Source organism: Xylona heveae (assembly GCF_001619985.1).
Source record: "Xylona heveae TC161 unplaced genomic scaffold L228scaffold_5, whole genome shotgun sequence".
Lineage (NCBI taxonomy): Eukaryota > Fungi > Ascomycota > Xylonomycetes > Xylonales > Xylonaceae > Xylona > Xylona heveae.
The window spans coordinates 229285-247845 of NW_017264197.1; the positions used below are offsets into that span (position 1 = coordinate 229285).

At 50.5% G+C, this 18561-nt stretch overlaps 6 protein-coding genes across 6 annotated transcripts; 2 read left to right on the forward strand and 4 right to left on the reverse strand.

The window, feature by feature from the left end:
- Positions 1–161: 161 nt before the first annotated feature.
- Positions 162–2434, reverse strand: L228DRAFT_246868 (BAR-domain-containing protein). The gene is made up of 5 exons (XM_018332508.1): positions 1940–2434; positions 1716–1883; positions 1547–1662; positions 1212–1492; positions 162–1157 (listed from the first exon to the last, which is right to left on the reverse strand). The coding sequence occupies exons 1-5, from the start codon at positions 2064–2066 to the stop codon at positions 494–496; spliced, it is 1356 nt and encodes a 451-aa protein (XP_018188100.1). The 5' UTR covers positions 2067–2434; the 3' UTR covers positions 162–493.
- A 1146-nt stretch (positions 2435–3580) lies between these two features.
- Positions 3581–4748, reverse strand: L228DRAFT_128442 (ribosomal protein L2). Its single transcript, XM_018329071.1, has 5 exons — positions 4667–4748; positions 4551–4605; positions 3960–4451; positions 3807–3892; positions 3581–3747 (listed from the first exon to the last, which is right to left on the reverse strand). Exons 2-5 carry the CDS (start codon positions 4597–4599, stop codon positions 3610–3612), a joined length of 765 nt encoding a protein of 254 aa, XP_018188101.1. The 5' UTR covers positions 4600–4605; positions 4667–4748; the 3' UTR covers positions 3581–3609.
- A 1554-nt stretch (positions 4749–6302) lies between these two features.
- Positions 6303–8382, forward strand: L228DRAFT_238492 (hypothetical protein; the record flags this gene model as incomplete). Its single annotated transcript, XM_018331054.1, has 5 exons — positions 6303–6512; positions 6612–6781; positions 6885–7014; positions 7070–7438; positions 7498–8382. The coding sequence occupies 5 exons, from the start codon at positions 6303–6305 to the stop codon at positions 8380–8382; spliced, it is 1764 nt and encodes a 587-aa protein (XP_018188102.1).
- A 145-nt stretch (positions 8383–8527) lies between these two features.
- L228DRAFT_246875 (DUF1770-domain-containing protein) lies at positions 8528–9544 on the reverse strand. Its single transcript, XM_018332509.1, has 3 exons — positions 9123–9544; positions 8860–9042; positions 8528–8793 (listed from the first exon to the last, which is right to left on the reverse strand). The coding sequence occupies exons 1-3, from the start codon at positions 9426–9428 to the stop codon at positions 8755–8757; spliced, it is 528 nt and encodes a 175-aa protein (XP_018188103.1). The 5' UTR covers positions 9429–9544; the 3' UTR covers positions 8528–8754.
- A 343-nt stretch (positions 9545–9887) lies between these two features.
- Positions 9888–11744, forward strand: L228DRAFT_253087 (5-aminolevulinate synthase-like protein; the record flags this gene model as incomplete). Its single annotated transcript, XM_018333729.1, has 1 exon — positions 9888–11744. The coding sequence occupies one exon, from the start codon at positions 9888–9890 to the stop codon at positions 11742–11744; it is 1857 nt and encodes a 618-aa protein (XP_018188104.1).
- Positions 11745–12986: 1242 nt separating this feature from the next.
- L228DRAFT_267947 (hypothetical protein) lies at positions 12987–18471 on the reverse strand (the record flags this gene model as incomplete). The annotated part of the gene is made up of 5 exons (XM_018335050.1): positions 12987–13147; positions 13257–17079; positions 17134–17646; positions 17721–17981; positions 18061–18471. 5 exons carry the CDS (start codon positions 18469–18471, stop codon positions 12987–12989), a joined length of 5169 nt encoding a protein of 1722 aa, XP_018188105.1.
- Between the last annotated feature and the right edge of the window lie 90 nt (positions 18472–18561).

The following is an 18561-nucleotide window of genomic DNA, read 5'->3' on the forward strand; positions in this document are numbered from 1 at the left end:
ATTAAAGGTTACAATGCAGAAAATCATAAAACAATTCAAAAGAGTTGTAAATTTCAAAAAATTACTGCATCTGGTTAGAATATGGCATAAAATCACGTCTTTGGTAAGGAATTCTATAAACGGCAAGATTGTTGGAGAGCAACAGATGAAAAATCAATGACGACCCTACATATCACGAGATATCACACCACAGCCCGCCGAATGGGGTATTCCAAAAACCAGTTGCAAAAGCTTAGCTTTTTTTGGATGGTTATAAAAGAATTGCATCTTGATTCTTGAAACAGGGTAATGGAAAGGGAAGGGGGCGGATTCAGAATTCACCAACTCTCTTTCGAAAAACTTAGTAAACAAAATAACAATAAGAGGAAATACCAAATTCCATAAAATTAAAAGCCACAAAGGATACCGCTAACAAATGATGCAAATGCCAGAACATACAAGTAGTATAAAGATGAAACCAGTCTATCGCCTTCAAATGCAATACACGATGACATCATGCAAATGGCACACTCGAAGTACTAATCGCACTGCGCTTCAACGGTGGTGGCGGTGGAGGCTTCTTAGCCCTTGAAGGTGGAGGTGGCGGCGGCGCTTTCTTATTTGCATATCCTGCATTAAGCGTGGAAGAGCTCGTCTTGCGAGATGGCCCACTACTATACGACGTTGCCGGGGACGAAGATTGATCGCCCCACGAACGTTCAGGACTAGAAGTACTATGAAGAGTATTGTCGTCGGTCGGATCACCAAACACATCATGTCCAAGATTGTGGCGTGATGCACTAGGGAACTGCGAATGACTCGAGACATAAGTCGGTGGGTCAGTGGGTATCCGCGAGAATCCCGGGGCCGGATGTCCTGTATATTCACGATAAAGTTGGGTAGGGCCTTCAAAGCTATTTGACGCATGGCGCTCTGTTGTGGAGGCGCGATGAACAGTCGGTCGACGCACAGGCATGTCAATTCCGCTCATGTCGCGGCGGGGCGAGCGTTCTAGGGCAAGGCTAGAAGAGGCGACTCTGGTAGAGCGAATCGAGCGCCGGGGCTCAAGCATGGGAGCAGGTTCAGGCTCTTCTTCGACTGCACTGAAGCGATCGCCGTAGCTGTGTGCTGTTACGGAGCGGGATCTGTTGCGGCGGTTCTCGTGAGTTTGCGATGATCTAGTCTTGTTAGAAAAAGGGTTCTACCGGTTTTTGACGGCTGATGATACTTACGTTGCAGGCCAGTCTCTTTTAAGTTGCATTAAGACTTCGTGACAATTCTCGAAGTAACGTAGCTCAGAATCGAGAAAGGCCTCCAGATCCGAAATACTCTCACACTCAGACTCTTTGATGTCCTGCATGCGTCGATATACATCCTCACTGGATTCCTCGTATTTGGCCTTTTGTGAGCGGAGCTCCTCCTCGACACGGAAATCCTCCTTTTTGGCTTTTTGTACTTTGGCGAGCGATGCATCATAGGCGAGCCGACGGCTTTCCAGTTTCTTGCGTGAGGCCTATACAGCGTTAGATGATTTTCCGTTCACAGCTTTTCCAACGTGCTGCCATACCTGGTATTCCTTCATCTGAGCAAGAGAGCGCTCCAGCGACTCGAGCCATGCGCTCGTTGCGTTCGCGACATAGTTTTCTTGAATGCGAGCAATTCTCTCATGTGTACGGCCCATGGCTGACAGCGTCAGTATGTTTCCCTCGTCTCGACGTGGTCGTATGCGCAAATACCTAGAAGACGGCTCCCGAACTCGGAACCATGGTCAAAATCCTCCCCATGGCTGATCATAGTTGAGCCCAGCAAAGCGACCGGAAGAACCTTTTCCTTGTCGTCGCCTTCAGATCTTTTCGATAGCGACTTAACATACACCGTCATCCCCTTTTGAAGACGTTCCATGCCTAATAGTCGGTGAGAATTCAGTTGGGCCTTCTTATCAATTGTCTAATGAGCATACCATCATGTCTCAAGACCATTTCTTCCTCTAGAGCTTTAAAATCCTCCGAAACACATGTTTTTGCTTCTCCTCCCATGCGTTCGCCAGCCCATTGTTTGAAGCGATCGAGTTTCTTGTTCACGTTCATCGTGGAGAGTCGTTGGCCGTAGACCAGCGTTTTTCGTTCATGCAGATGTGAGAGTAGGCTGCTCTCTCAACGCTTCTACGTAATGCAGGCGGAGGAGTACTGGATTTCTTGGCTACCGAAATCAACGGGTTAGACTGGCCCTTGACTCGCAGGATCAACTTGGCTAAGGGTGTCGACAGCGTGCAGGGATGCGGAAGGAGCGGCCAGGGCCCATGAGTTCTAAGAGCACGAAAGAACCAGAAAATTTGCCGCAATTATCCGGTGCCTTGACCCACTAGAAGCAAGCGACTGGAGTAAAAACGACGCTCTATGATTGCAAAAGGTAACGAAAACAAAGAGGGGAAAATAAAATGAAGGTGGAAGTCCAAGCTTGGGACAGGTGACATATTAACGCTTTGCCCGCAGAGGAATGAAAATAGTAGGTACATTCGAGATGGCATTTTGGACGCCCACCATTTCTCGGGCCACGTCCCTGTAGTTCAGGGGTCCGGCTGAGAGTGACAGAAATCACTAGCGATAGCAAAGGTACCTCTACTTTCTATCTCTCATTAGGCCGTCTCAGATTCCCCTGCAGGAAGGAATTAGCACCCTCGTGGACTCCTTCCGATCGTGGATATATGCAAGCCGGGTACGCGTAAAAGTACAGGTACCTATCCTTGCTAAGCCCCATCCGGTCTGATTGCCAAGGTCACTACAAGTCTGGGGAAGAACGAGGGGGGAAGGACAGACAGGGGCAGCAACGAAAGCGCTAACCTGCAACAAGGCGAGGAGGAGAAACGAAGGGCTGGACGAACGCTTCTTGTCGCTTGCATACCAGACAATTGTAATTCTCTCCAGGCCTAGGAATGCCCTCCTGTTTCTATTCTCGTTCGTCGGTACCTTGTTCACCCCGTTAGTTGAATCGTTTCAAACTACCTTGTCGTTTCACTGGCATGCGAATCACGATAAGAAACACATCCTACACGAGTACGAGACCATACCATTCTAGCGCAAGCCACTTCTTTGGCTTATGATTGCATTCGATCCGGAGTTGACAATAATATCGATGATGCGCTATCTGTAGTGGCCTTCTCAAACACGACACGCAGTACCCTAGGCACCGAACCCGATGACATTTCTGAAGTGCACCGAACTAGTGTCCATCCAGCGAAGATACCATCCAATGGCGAACCCAAATATAGTCGTTAAACATTGCTATCAAAAAAAAAAAAGTCACAGGTCGTACAGCAAGGACGTCAATCAAATGCTGCAAAGCGGCACAACTGGGCAAGAATACTGAAACGAATTTTCGGTATGTTTGTTCGCTTTTTCTGGAGACTGATTGGGATCATTTATTTGAGACAGATCCAAAAGAGTATGTTGAAACGTTTGCTGGTATCACTGCATTGTCGAAATCATGTCGAACCGAATGGAAAATTGCTCCTTTTTAACTTGTACTATTCCTCACGTAAAAAAAAGGTAGGGTACAAGAAGAAAGCTGCGTAAAGCCCGCAACCATTGCAACAGCCCAATGCAACCATTCCGCAACCCAAGAACCACCATTTTACTCCTTCGTCTTTTGCGTACCACGGAGCAGACCAGTTCTCCGGGCAGCAATAAGACCGGCCTTTTGACCCTGGGCGGCGTACCGGGAGATGGTCGAGGCCTTACCAATATGCTGGTGGTTACCACCACCGTGAGGCTGTAGAAAAGAATTGTCAGGAAATCTATCACTTCATAAGAAACGTCAATTAGACTTACGTGATCCACGGGGTTCATGGCAACACCACGAGTCTTGGGCCATGAGTTGCGCTTGACAGCGAACTTGTGCATGGCACGAGAAGCCTCTGCAAAGCCGTTAGTCCATCTTATGCTTATGCTATTCCACTTCCTTCCATAGAGTCCAAAACATACTCAGCAAAGGCTTGTCGGTACGGCCACCACCGGCGACGATACCAATCATACCACGGGCACCGCTCTTGATGACCTTCTTGGCGCCAGAGGGGAGCTTGACACGGGTGATACCCTCCTCAGGGTTCTGACCAATGACGGTAACATAGTTACCAGAGGTACGGCCGAGCGCACCACGGTCGCCAGCCTTCTCCTCGACGTTGGTGATGACGGTACCCTCGGGGATGGAGGCAAGGGGGAGGACGTTGCCGACGGTCAGGGAAGCGTTCTTTCCGGCGTAGATGAACTGGCCAGTGTACAAGCCCTCGTTGGCGATGAAGGTCTCCGTGTGCGTCTTGAACTTGTAGGGGTCACGGAACTGGACCTTGGCGAGGGGAGCTCCTCGACCGGCGTCGTGAACAATCTCCTTCACCACACCCCGGATGTAACCGTGACGCTCGGCATAGTCGAGGGTTCGGAATTGAGCGGGGGCTTTGTTGAGACGGGTGTGGGCCGCTGAAGACAGAAAACATGGTCAGATTTGAAGTCCTATTGATATTTGCGCCGATCGCGATGATGACGATAGATTGGGAACGTATAGATTGTGGGACGTACTGAAGATCGATCCACGACCCTTTCTCTGGTTGCGGATAACTCTACCCATCTTGGCCTGCTGGAGAGTTAGTATCGACGGTCGGTGGTGTCGTGTGAAGGTGTAGACAGGAGCATACCTCGGCGTTTGAGCGTGGATGTAGGAAAAAGTCACGATGTTCGTCGCTTTCGAGACGCCCAATTCAAGTCTGTGGGTTAATCGTCGTCGGTTACTTTCCTAACTCGGGATTAGCCGCAAACTCGGCTAGGTCTCCAGTGTCGATAGCCCTAATAAGCCACCATTGAGCCTTGTAAGGGCAACTATATGACTGCGAAATAACAAGAGGCGATGATGGCCATTGATAAATATTAACTTCGTCGATGAGCGCTTAATCGTCTTTCCTCTGCACTGAAAACCCGAAGTTATCTTTCGAGGCTGTTGCAGTAGTGTACATTTCTTGCAAAATTGTTCTTATCACGTGATGCGATCTCAAGCGGGTGTTCGCGAGCCCTTGTCCCTTAGAACATACGGAGTAATGCAACTTCAGCCACGGGCAGCCAGCCCCGCCTTCAATGCCAACGTTAGAGCAACGACGCGCTGTTGAATCCATCCACGTGTCATCGGATGAAGGGCGACTGCTACCTTGTTTGAAGACCAATATATCACAGTTCAGAAACCACTATAGGTGCATTCATATGTCATGGGACTTCGTTCTCCTTACTCTCACTAAGCTTTCCTTTTCCCTTTCCCTCCCTAGTTGTAGAGTCACGAAAATTCTACTTTTTTGTTGTCCGCTGTTTGGCCTAATCTATCTAATTTCGGATTCGATGTTCACTATGCTGATTATGTTGTCCTGTCTGCATGTGTAGAGAATTTGTTTTTTTTTTCTAACCTGCGTCTCAACTACTGTGTCCGCCTGTCTACTTTTCTCGGTGTTTGATTTTGATGATTTTTTATTGCACTGGTCACTATTCTTTAATACCATTATATCTCGTATCCTCATCAAACAACATGCCTTTCATTCTCGTCTTCTCGTTTCATGTTGGTATTGTTCTCTGTTCTTATGAAGTACCACGTCGGATCAGTTATACCCAATCTTTCTCCTGATGCAAACTCTTTGATATGGATGTTTCGATCGTGCATTCTGACCTGGCTTGGCAGTGCATTCAATGCTGGCAGAGAAAGCGCTTACGTTACGGGGCAGAAGGGCCTTTGAAGCTACCGAGGCGACCGAAATGGCCGAGTGATCATCATTCGCTCTGGCTCTCATCTCAGGTCAATCATCCAAGGCACTTCAAAAACTGAAGACACCACTTCTTGTCTCATATTCATCCTGCTTTCAATTATTGTTCGCGGCATTGATCGCTGATTGCGCATGTAGTGTTGGATCTTTGATTGAAAGTAAGATTTGCGTTATGAATGGACGGATTGTGACGAATTAAATAGACCATATATTTCTTGACATCAGAAAGCTGAGAGATTATGGGGAGATTGACTATCAACTTCCACCGCTTTGCCATGCGATGAGCAATTTTTGTTGGAACTTTGCAGGTGCTCAGTGCTAGCAGAGGAGAAACAAATGTCGCAGGTGCCATTGCCTGTTCTTGCAGGGAAGTTTCCTATATATTTGGCATACCAATCAGAGCCGGTGCAGTGCAACACCTATTAGGTTCACGTAACCTTAATCGTAGCTTGTTCTAAGGTCGCTCGTGCACCCTCGCCCTTCTCCGTGTTTAAACTCCGTAACCGACATCAACTCGCAACCCCGAGAAAAGATGTCCCTATCAGATTCATCTGCGCTCTCATCTGCGCCTCCTTCAGAGGATGAATTGTCCCTTCCCTCTGACGATGAGAGACGCTTGAGCTCGTCTTCAAGCAATAATGTCAAACGCGCCTCATCTCCTCTCGAAAGTCCGCCGCCGCAGCGGAAGCGGGAACCTTCGCCGCCCCATGAATATGTCCTCGCAGACAATCCAGACATTGCAGTAAGTCTTTTCCTTTCGGTTGCTTCTGTGCAGTTGATACTACAATGCTGCGCGTGATCGTCAAATTTTGACGCGAAATTGACGTCTGATTCGTTGTAGTTCCTTGTTATGTTCCGATCGCGTTTCAACGAAGCTTTCCCCAAGAATCTCTCGCACTTTGGCCCCCAAGATATTGAAAGGGGTGTGGTAGATTCCGTCCCTTCACCACAAGTTGAAAATCTCCTTTGCGCGCTGTTAGGATTGGTTCTAAACCGAAAGAAGAATGTTGAGTGAGTTGGTCAACGCGAACCTGCTTGCAGCTCTCGTGGGCGCTGAAGCTGCACGCTTTACGGATGAAGAAGAGGCTAATATCGGTCATTCACTTTACTTCAGGCGAGGGCACCATCAGAGGGCTTTAGAGGAAGCTCTTCAGACGCAAAAATACCAATGGCCGCGAACGTGGAATGGTGCCAATCCTTTGTCTGGCGGAAAGACCTTCACCGCAATGACACCCACTGAACGTGTAAGAAGCCTCAGGATGCGCCGCCGATCTGACTTTCTGCTCACAATATTCAAAGCTTAACCTTCTCAAAACCCTTGTTCTTTGGGCTCTTTCTTCTTCCGATGCTATACAAACAATTATCAAGGATTCATACAAGCAGGCACGACATGAGGACGACCTCAACCAACCACTTTCAGTGCAGCCATGGGGTCGAGATGGTGACAAACGCCGCTATTGGCTCATTGAAGGACAAGATGACACATCTTTCCGACTATATCGAGAGAGCAATCCTGCACTCAAGACAAATACCTGGTGGAGCGTTGCCGGAAGCATTGATGAACTGAAGCTCATCGCGGAAAAATTGAGTCTGGAAGGCACTCAAGCAGCACGGCGCTTGAGCGATAGGATACTGGCAGCGATTCCAAGATTCGAGGCGACAGAAGAAGTATGCGGACACCAATCTTCGCAGCACCTAATCACACGTTACTGATAATTTTGCTTTAGAAACGAAAGCGCCGAGAATACAGAAACGCACGAAAGGCACAATTCACGCGCCCGGAGCCAGGTCATTCTCTTTACGAAGGACGAACTCGTGGCAAGCGGATAAAGTATACGTTTTCGGATGAGGAAGATGATTATTCAGATGTGACCTCCACTCGCCGTTCAACGCGCCAGTCAGGGGCTTCGACGCCGGCTGAATTAAGTGGTCCTGTATACACTGCAAGTGGCCGACAAGTGAGATCGCGCGCTGGAGGTGCCTATGGGATCTCTGCGCTCACCAATGAGCGGCCCAGTAATGAGAATTCAGCGCGTGAAAGTGTGGATGTCATGGATGATCCAGAGGAAGCTATTCGGGGCTCAGGTACTCGGACAAGGCGCTCCGGCCTGAGAACTGAAATCAACGGGCAGCCTTCGCTTGAGAAACGCGAGGCGGGGTATGATTCCATGGATGAAACCGAAGAATCTAGTGGCAATGAGTGGAACGGAGAGGATGAAGACGACGACGATGCTGATGTTAATGCCGACGAGGACGAGGAAGAGGAGGGCGATGAAGAAGATGGTGGTGAGAACGATGAGCTAATGTCCAAAGGAGACCAGAGTCTTGTCGTGCAATTGAAGTATAACAAGTCCGAGCCTGATGCTGATTTTGCGAAACCAAGCATCCCAGTGAGCGCGCCTTTGAAGCAGCCTCCTGGCTCCGCAGAAGAGAAGGAGTCGCGAAATGGTCAAGTCCAGGCCCCAGCCAAGGAAGAATCTTTCACAGCCATGCCGTTGGAACCGAACCATACACCTTTGGCTACAGCGGCAGCCAGATCTGAGCTCAAGTCAGAGGAGCCAATTTCCACGACCACGGCTCTGAACCATCTTCCATCTTCAAATACGACGTAATCAGCTGTTTGGCCCAACGTTTTTGATATTATAATACCAGCACTTTTTGTTTCCTTTTGCAATCGATCTTCTAGCAAAGGCATTGTGTTTTTGGCCACACGATGGGAACACAATCATACAGGGTTTGCCGCGTGTAAGCTATACTGAGGGGTTGAATTTATATTTTTAACAGAGGACGGTAATGGCGACTATAGAAAAGTCATATAGCACCTCTTCCCAAAGATTTTTATAGTCTTTTAGACATTCAAATACCTCCAAAAATTATTTACGTGAAAATCCCGTGCTGAATCATCCTTTAAGACGGTCTTGCGCCCTAACGCCCAACTCTATGCAATGTTCCGATTCTTATACACATGAAGTCAATCTAGGATATTAGTCTGCACCAGCGTTTCCAAACTTGGCTTTGAAAAACTGTGTCCTTTTTATTAGCACTATATTCAGCGCACAACCGGCAATGAAATCTCCAGACACACTTACGTCGCCAACTTCGGATGCCTTTCGCTCTTGCCGTGATGGAATAGGCCAGTTGTTGACACCCCACCACCAACGACGAATGCGTGCACCCACTGACTGACCGCTGAGCTTTGCGGATCTATTCCAGTAACGCCAGCCACTCAGAAGGAGTGTCCATAATGTGCCCTGAACGAGCGGCAGAATGACCTGATACTGGAGGTTAGTTCCAATTGGTCATTGAGAGAAAGTCTTTCGAGAGCTCTCATCCAGTAATCTCATCAGCATACCTGGTCTCGGACAACTACCCATGCGACAGCTGCTTTGGTCTCTTTGCCTTCGATGCTTTTCAGGAAACTCTGCTCGAATCGCAGGTCGGGCAAAGGCGGTAATGTTGACTTTCGAGGGTGCGGTCGAAGTACAGACTCTGGGATCTCTTCTGAGGAAACAACCGACGCAGTAGGAGAAGCCGCAACGCTGACGGGTTCCTTGGCACTGGCTGTGGTGGAGGGGTTGAGATCATGTTTGGGGGACGGATGCCGCTCAATGCTCGCGGTCTGAATCGTCTCGGCGAGCTGAATCGCCGGATCAGCCATTGCGAGAATGTATTGTATATGGCGCTTCCAGAAACCGCTGGCCTGAGTTGTTGATTAAGCTTATGGGACACCCTTGTCTTCGACGACTGGACTGGTCCTTGGAGCTTCACTACTCTAGATGGAGTTGATGGGACCTGGCTGGCCGAGGATTCGCCGATAATGATCCGATCTCTCAGCTGACTCAGCATATCCAATCAAGTTCTAGATGTATGAGCTTACTGCACATGGAACGCCTTTCCTTATTGGGTAAAGTCGTCCTGTAGTCTCCACGGTGAATCCAAAACTATCATTTGCTAAAACTCACACTGACTCCGACTACGCCCTTTCGCCCTCCCTTCACCACCTTCTCTCTCTTACTCTGTCTTCCTCGCTCCTTTGTCTTCTGGCAACGCTGAATATCTTCCCCATTGCTGCTTCAGGCCATATCTCGGCCTCGTTGTATTAGAAGAAAAGAACAAAATGGATACTCTCCTCCGTCAATCGCGGGCTATGTGCCCCTTCCTGCACAAGACCTCTCCCGCCACCCTCCGGTCCCTTTCGACCTCGACTGCCCATGCGGCTCCGTCCCCCGGAGGAGGCGCGATTTCGAACCTTCAGGTGCTTGCTCGACGATGCCCGGTCATGGGCAAGGCCTTGGCTGTTCAGAGTGCCCGCACTGGTTCCTTTGGACTCGGCGGCGTGTATGGCGGATCCAAGGCCTACACAGGACGTGCCCGCCTTCATACCACTAGAGCCAAGGATGCTCGTGCGGTTGATGTTGGCCTTTTCGGTCACCAGTCGACCAGATCTCAGCAGCAACAGCACCCGAAGCATGCAGCTGCCGCCAACTCCGAGCCGAGCCCAACGAAGCACAAATTGGCTCCGAGATTTGATTACGAGGGCTTCTACAATGCCGAACTCGAGAAGAAGCACAAGGACAAATCGTACCGCTATTTCAACAACATCAATCGGCTGGCCAAGGAGTTCCCCCGCGCTCATATGTCGTCCAAGGACGAGCGCGTGACCGTCTGGTGCTCCAATGACTATCTTGGAATGGGAAGAAATCCTCAGGTGTTGAAGTCCATGCACGAGACTTTGGACACGTACGGGGCTGGTGCCGGTGGAACTAGAAATATCTCTGGACACAACCAACACGCGGTAGCTCTCGAGGGCACTCTTGCTAAGCTTCACGCAAAGGAGTCCGCTCTTGTTTTTACCTCGTGCTACGTTGCCAATGATGCCACGCTAGCCACGCTCGGCAGCAAGCTCCCTGATTGCGTGATTCTTTCGGACAGCAGCAACCACGCGTCCATGATTCAGGGTATCCGTCACTCTGGCACGAAGAAGATGGTTTTCAAGCACAATGACGTTGCCGACTTGGAAGCCAAGCTCGCCTCTCTCCCACCCGAGGTGCCCAAGATTATCGCTTTTGAAAGCGTGTACAGCATGTGCGGATCAATTGGTCCGATTGAAGAAATCTGCGACCTGGCTGATAAATACGGCGCCATTACATTTCTCGATGAAGTCCACGCCGTAGGCATGTATGGGCCACACGGTGCCGGTGTCGCCGAGCACCTCGACTTTGAGGCCCACGCTGCTGGCCGACCCAAGGGAACCGTCTTGGACCGGATCGACATCATCACCGGAACCTTGGGCAAAGCGTATGGCTGTGTAGGCGGATACATTGCCGGCTCTGCCAAACTTGTTGACACCATTCGCTCCCTCGCGCCCGGATTCATCTTCACCACCTCTCTCCCTCCAGCCGTCATGGCCGGCGCCAAATCCGCCATTGAATACCAAATGGAATACCAAGGCGACCGACGTCTGCAGCAGCTGCACACCCGCGCCGTCAAAGACGCCCTGGGCGCCAAGAACATCCCCGTCATCCCCAACCCATCCCACATCATCCCCGTCCTCGTCGGCAACGCCGAAGTCGCCAAGCAGGCCTCCGACATGCTCCTCGAGGATTTCGGCATCTACGTCCAGGCCATCAATTACCCCACCGTCCCCGTCGGCCAGGAACGCCTCCGCATCACCCCTACCCCCGGCCATACCCGCGAGTACCGCGACCACCTCGTCCAAGCCCTCGACACGGTCTTTGACCAGCTCAACATCAAGCGCACCTCCGACTGGGCTGCCCAAGGCGGCTTCCTCGGCGTCGGCCAGCCCGTCCCCAAGCCCCTCTGCGACCCCCTGTGGACAGACAAGCAGCTCGGCGTCGACCAGATTGTCGCCGAAATGAAGGCCGGCCAGGGTGCCGTCGGCATCATGGAAGCCGTCCTCGAAAAGGAAGTCAAGCAGACTGCCCAGGCCGTCGCCGTTGCCGCTGCCGCTTAAGTAGCCTGTACCCACTGTAGTACCTGACATACTTTTGCGTGCAAAGCAACGAGTCACCGCCATCTAGCCTCTCCTTTCAGAAGATTTATTTGGCCAATTATTCTAGCGCAGCTTCAACCGTTCTAGCCCTACGCCTTTTCCCCTTACAAAGGCCTGTCATTCCTTTTTTTATTTTTGACTTTTATTCAATGATCTATTGATCTATTCAAAATTGGGAATACTTGCCCCGTTTGAATTTATCCTATTTGGATCTAACCTTTTTCCACCTCTCCCTCTCCAGTCACAGTGCTGTATTGTACTGTGTTGTATTGTGAAGTCTTTTGTGAAATGTATTGTGAGATCATGCATGTCTTGCATCTCGTGATTCCCGTCCCATGTCTCTTATCTCAGCCTTGTAGTCCATCTCTGATTACCAATTTACGACTTGTCCCAACTCGCTGGCCCACACTACATAAGCCCGACGGCCTTTACGACGGGTACAAAAAAAAAAGAAGTAAAAAAAGAAAAAAGCAAATGTAATCATGGGACTAGTGTGGGAGAAGAGACGGGATCTCGACTGAATAGCAACCTACACTTGCAAGGTAGCATGTAGGCTTGAAAATGATTTTGTAGTAAATTTATTTTATGAAAGAGTCCTTTATTGTTTTGTGAAAAAAAGAGGTTAATTTTAAAAGTAAAAGCAGGAAAGAAAGAAAGAAAAATGGACAAAGGAAAAAGGAAAAAGGACCGGACCCGAATCAAACTCCATTTACTAGAAATACATCTTTGGGACGGTGGAGTTGAAGAAGTTGAAGAAGAAATTGGAAAAAGAAGTTGGATGAAGAAGTCGATCAAGAAGAAGTAGTAAATACGTGTCTGGCTTACAAAGGTAGAAAATAAACTGAGACGAGACGGGGAAATGTAATTTGGAGCATGAAGAAAAAGGGGGGAAAGAAAGGGGGGTAGGTAAGGGGGGGAAAGCTAGACGAAAGGAGAAAAACGAGAAAAGGAAAAGAAGAGAAGTGAAAAAGGGACAGAGGAAATGATAATAATGATGAATGGGAAGAGAGAAAAAAAAAAAAGGAACAACCGTGGAGTCGATAACTCGGGAATTTTAAAATCCCTGCTGGACGAAAGAAAGGAAGGAAAAGAAACCGTTATTTTTAACACAGGCCAGTAGTTGGAAAAGCAATAATGTAGTTTAGAGAAGAAAAAGACTCCCGAAAGGAAGAAGGGGAAAAAAGGAAACAGAAAGATCACTGATCATACACCGCCGTCGGCGAGACGAAGTCGCTCTTTTGTCGTCTTGGCCTTTTTCGACGGTCCCTTTGGTTTCAAGGACGGTTTGCGACCACGAGTTGGAGCCTCGACGGGCGTAGCTGCGCCAGACGGTTTATTACTGCCGTCATCGAAGTGTCCTTCGCCTGTAGTAGTCAAATGCATTAGCCATGTCATGTCTTGAAGGATCAAAAGCCACAAGGGGATAGCGGAAATTCCTGTCCCTATATTTGAACGATATGATTGTGAACATACCCTCATGATACATGTCATCCAACGTGATATCAGCTTTTCGCTTCTTCGGAGCACGTTTGCGGCCGGCCGGTTCGCGTGCTTCCGCAGCTGCGAGCTCGGCTTCCTTGCGCTCAATCTCGGCCGCTTGGTCGTCGTCGGCAAGCCACAGTGCAATGTCCTTGGTCCGGTTCTCGCGCGACCGAGTGTTGAAATCGACTCCCGCTCCAGTTCCGCCAGAAATGACCACGCGTTGGACTTCTTCCTTTTGTAATGCCCGCTTACGGATCCGTTCTTCAATCGTACCACGAGTGATAAGACGGTATACCGTCACCTGCTTGGTCTGACCCAGACGATGGGCCCGGTCCATGGCTTGGCTGTCAATCGTCGGGTTCCAGTCTGAGTCGTAGAAGATGACCGTGTCGGCAGAGGTCAAGTTGATACCGAGACCTCCTGCACGAGTCGACAGCAAGAAGATGAAGATTTCAGGTCGAGTCTGGAAATCTGCTACCGTGTCTCGTCGGTCCTCCAGCTTGGTCGATCCGTCCAATCTGAGGTACTTGTAGTTGCGGTAGGTCAGGTATTCTTCCATGAGATCAATCATGCGTGTCATCTGGAAGTACAGTAGCACACGATGGCCGCCTTCTTTGAGTTGTACCAGTAACTGGTCAAGCTTAGCTAGCTTGCCAGAATCGGTCACGAATCGTCTCATGGACGGAACCTGAATGTCCGTAAATCGTGTCTTCTCTGAAATGGGCGGCGGGAGCATCTTTCTGGCCGGGAAGAATGCCGGGTTAACCTTGGCTTCCAGCAGTGCCTCCTCTTCGCGCTCAGAGGGCCCGAATAGAGTCTTGCGCATCGGCACATTGAACATGACTCTCTGCTTCTCCAACTCAGCGCCTTGGCTTGAACACACGACCTCGATAGGTGGCGCAGAGGCACCCGGTCGAGCACACTGTTCCGCCCGACCAAGTCCCGAGTCTTTGTACAGATTGGCTGACACGTTGCAAAGATCCCGCATGTAGCCTTCACTGGCCACTTCTGCCAGTGGCGCCCGTCGATTGCGACCAACAATGTTGAAAAGCGCATGCGCTGGTGTGAACTGAGCATTCTCTTGATCTTCCTCATCGTACACGACATTCAGCCGGCCAAGGTCTCTTGTTTTTTCGTAGGCGCGAGCTGCACGAGCAAAAATGTCCTGGTGGGATGCGTCGTAAACCTCGCCAGCAGACACGTCGGCGAACCGCAGCCAAGAAAAGGCACCTGATTCTTGCGAACTCTGCTTGATGTTCTCCGGCGTGAAAATATTCATGAGCTCATTCAGGTATTTGCCACGGAAGCCCACAGCAGCATTTTCTGGACCAGGGAGATCCAGGCGTCCGCCATGGGTGTAAAATAAACGTGGCAGGGGAAGCTCTATCAAATTTCGTGTCGAATAACCGACATTGACGTTCTGGCCTTCTCGAAGGAAAGATGCAGTCTCTGCAAAGTATGCCAGTGACAGTGGCGACGTCGTCTCAGCCCGTTCAAAAAGATCAGGATGATTACAGACCTTACGGAACTGCATGACCAAGTTCATCAACGTAGCCGTATCTTGTTCATCTCCAACTGCAGCCTTCTCAATCAGATCCATAATACTGATGCGATTGCGAAGATTTGTATAATAAGCACGCTGTCTGTATGTGAGATCGCAAAATACATCCTCTTCAATCTTGTCGCCAAGCTCCTTTTGCACATGTTTCTTGATACGACGAAGCATGAATGGCTTCAAGATCATATGGAGACGCTTGAGTTGATCCTCATTCAGTTTCGTATTACTCTGAGCGTGACTCTCAATGTCCTTTGAGAACCAGTCGCTGAATTCATCATGGGAATCGAACAGACTGGGCATGATAAAATGCAGCAGAGCCCACAGCTCTTGCATATTGTTTTGAATTGGTGTACCAGTGAGCAAAAGACGGTTTCGACAATGGAAGCCCAGGAGACTCTTCCATCGAGAGCTTTGCGACGACTTGATGGCCTGTGCCTCGTCCAGAATCATGTACTGCCATCGGATCTTCTGGAAGTATTGCGCATCCTGAACGACCAGCTGATAGGAGGTAACAAGGACATGGAAAGAAGATTCTTTGTTATACGTGATATGTTTGCGGTCCCAGAACTTTCGCAGCACCTTTCGGTCCTTGGCATTACCCCAGTACGGTAAAACCTTGAGATCGGGCACGAATTTGGTAATTTCCTGCTGCCAATTATGCAGGGTAGAGGCCGGGGCAATGACCAAGAAAGGACCCCAGATGTTATGGACTTCGGCCAGGTATCCCATGACTGAAATCGACTGCACAGTCTTACCGAGACCCATTTCGTCGGCCAGAATACCATTGATGCCTTGCTCGTAGAGATTGACGAGCCAATTGAGACCCTTGAGCTGGTATTCCTTGAGTTGCGCCGTCAACATCTTTGGCTGAGCTACGTCCATGGCAACCAAACTGGTCGGGTTCTGAAAGTTCATTTCGCCATCCTCGTCGGGCTCCTCCTCCTCCTCCAGTTGGTTGTTGAAGGCCCGCGCACGGTCTTGTGCCTCCTTGACGGCATTCTGCGCATTTGCCATGGCCGCCTGCTGCAATGCGGACTCGTCTTCGGCATCAAAGTCGAGATCCTCAAAGTTGGTAACTTTGGTGCCCGGTTTCGCCACACTTGGGGGAAGATTGACGGTGTGGGCATCCGGCTTTCCGGGTGCGACAGTCTGCCCAGACACCTCAACACCCACTGTATCGGTGGAACGCTCGACCTCATCCGTTTTGATCTTCCGACCGATGAAATGCGAGTACAGCTCCGTCTGAGAGATGAGGAAATTGAGCTTTCTGCGCTGCCGGGCCGCTTCACGATCTGCTTCGGCCTTCTTTGCATTCTCCAGCTCTTGTCGCTCGGCCACACGACGCAGATCGCGCTCCTCTCGTTCGTTACGCTTCCAAAAGGACATCATCTCACGCATACTCCTCTTCGCGCGGGCCTGTACATCCTTCATGCTCTTGTTTGTACGGAGCTGCCATCTTCGCGCTTCCTTGGATGCCAATTGAGCAGTCTTGCGCAAGTTGTTGTTTCTAGTACTCGACGAATTGTCTTTGATACGCCAGACGCGAGGGATATCCTTTCGAGCAATATCGCGCCAAATTTGATCGTAGATTTGGTTGTATCCCTTGGACACATATGGAACAAAAGGAGAGGGAGATGCATCCTTAGTTTCCTTGGGTTCGTTCTTGAGCGTCTCTCGTTTCACTTCTTCCTTGGGAGCAATGCTAATCGGCTCATTGTTCTCCATGGCGGCGTGCGCCGCCTCGGCAGCGTCTTTCTCGGCCTGTTTCTGCTCCTTGGATTTCCGTGGACGAGCGCCGCCACGGCCTCTCTTTTTGGGAGGTTGTTCAGCCGCCTTCTCCGCTTCATCGCCCATTTGAAATGATCCCATCGTGCCGCCTTCAAGATTAGGCGCCAAGGGAGTGACCTCCCGAATCTCCTTGACATCCTCAACACCCTGCAGAATCCTCTTGGTCTGCCGGGCCTTGCGCTCCGCCCTCTCAGCTTCCTTGCGATACTTTTGGCGCTCGGCCTCGTCGGCGGCACGTTGAGCCTTTTCAATGGCCTCGTTGCGTTTCTGGTATTCAAGTTGCACCGTCTTCTCGCGCCGCCGCTTGCGCTGCATGTCCTTCTTTCGTTCCTTTTCGTCAAAAATTTCCTGCCGCTGCACCTCTGCAAGAGCATCAGCCTCTTGGGACGCCTTGTACCGGGTTTTGCCAGATTCAGCCTGGTAAGTCAACTGATCCGAGTATCGGTGCACCACGGCGGTTCTCCGACGCTGCCAGAGGTTAGTGATCTATTCCATTCAATCGACATTTTAAAGTAGACATACCTTGCGTCGAGAACATTCAGTGTCTGCGACTTGGCGCATCCGCTTCGCACTCTGCTTGCGGTATGCCTTCTTCTGCTGTTCGAATTCAGGTGCTTCAATGTCACTCATCTCCTTTGCCTCAATCTCTGCCAATGCCGTGGCAACGTCATTTTCCTTGTCCGAGGTGGATGAACGGCCATGACTTTGCTTCGAAGCAGGCGCCGAACGGCTCGATTCGTCGTGACCGTTCAGCTTTACTTTCGGGCCACGAGTAATGGGTGCCGAGGACGTAATTGACTCTCGACGGGTCTCGATCCGCGGAGCTGGCTCGTCGGCGGCGGGCGGCGGAGGCGCAGCAGCAGCAGATCTTGACGAGCGTCGTGGTTCTCGAACGGTAACTGCAGGCGCTGGTGCGGCCGGTGGCGCGGGTGGCGCGGTTGGTGGCGGGGCAGGCTTCGATGGAGTTGCATCGGCATTTGAATTGGAAAGGATGCTTGAGAATGACATTGGGTCGGCCGGACGACTTGGTTTCGGCTGATAACGAGAGTGTTAGATTACGTCGTTTGCAGGGTTTCCCCTTGGCATCTCATTTTTGAATTAGCACTTACCTCTGGAGCTCGAGGCTGCTCGACTGGAGGTACACTCTTCACAGTTGAGGTTCCGTTGTAATCAGAAAAGCCAACGGGAGATTCTACCACACCACGAGTCGGTGAGCGTGCGACAGGATCCAGGCGAGGCGGAGGATGTGCGTGGGTAGTGGCGGGGGCTGGCGATGATTGCGCATAAGGCGTCGTGGTGGACGAGGGTATAGAGGCACTGTAGGCAGCAGGCTCCGCTGGAGTTTCGGGGTAATTGAAAGGTTCTCGGCTCTATCAGAGGAAAAGGCGAGTGAGGTTAGCAAAAAGATGAATAGTTCCAATGTATGATCAATACTTGACGCTAACGTACCTGAGCAGGTGATTGCTTCGTATAAGAAGAACGAGCCCAAGTCCTGTCACCTCCATCCGAGGTCGGATCATAGTAAACTGAGGTTGAGGATGGCATATTCCGGGGCGGATAACCGTTCATGGAAGCCAAACCATTTGTCGCTGGCGTGGGCGAGGCGACACCCGGGCTCTGGCGAATCGACGGCGGGAGCGGTAAAGCAGCCGGTGTAGGCGGATGATTATGTCGATCATTGTAAGATGCAGCACGCGCTTGAGAGCCTCCCGAAGGGGAGTAGGAAGGAAAGTGAGCGCGGGTGGGCGAATGGGCGGCATAAGGCGAATGAGGATGACTTGGTCCGGTCATCTTCCCTCGTCGCAGCCGTTCGTCCTCGTCTTCCTGCTGAAGACGGTGCAGATTGCCGTTGTGGTACATAGTGAGACGGAATATCTGAAGGCGATGCCGCGAGTTAAAGCGACCCACAAAGCTCGCGATGAGCTGCGGCCATTAGATGAAAGAAAGAGA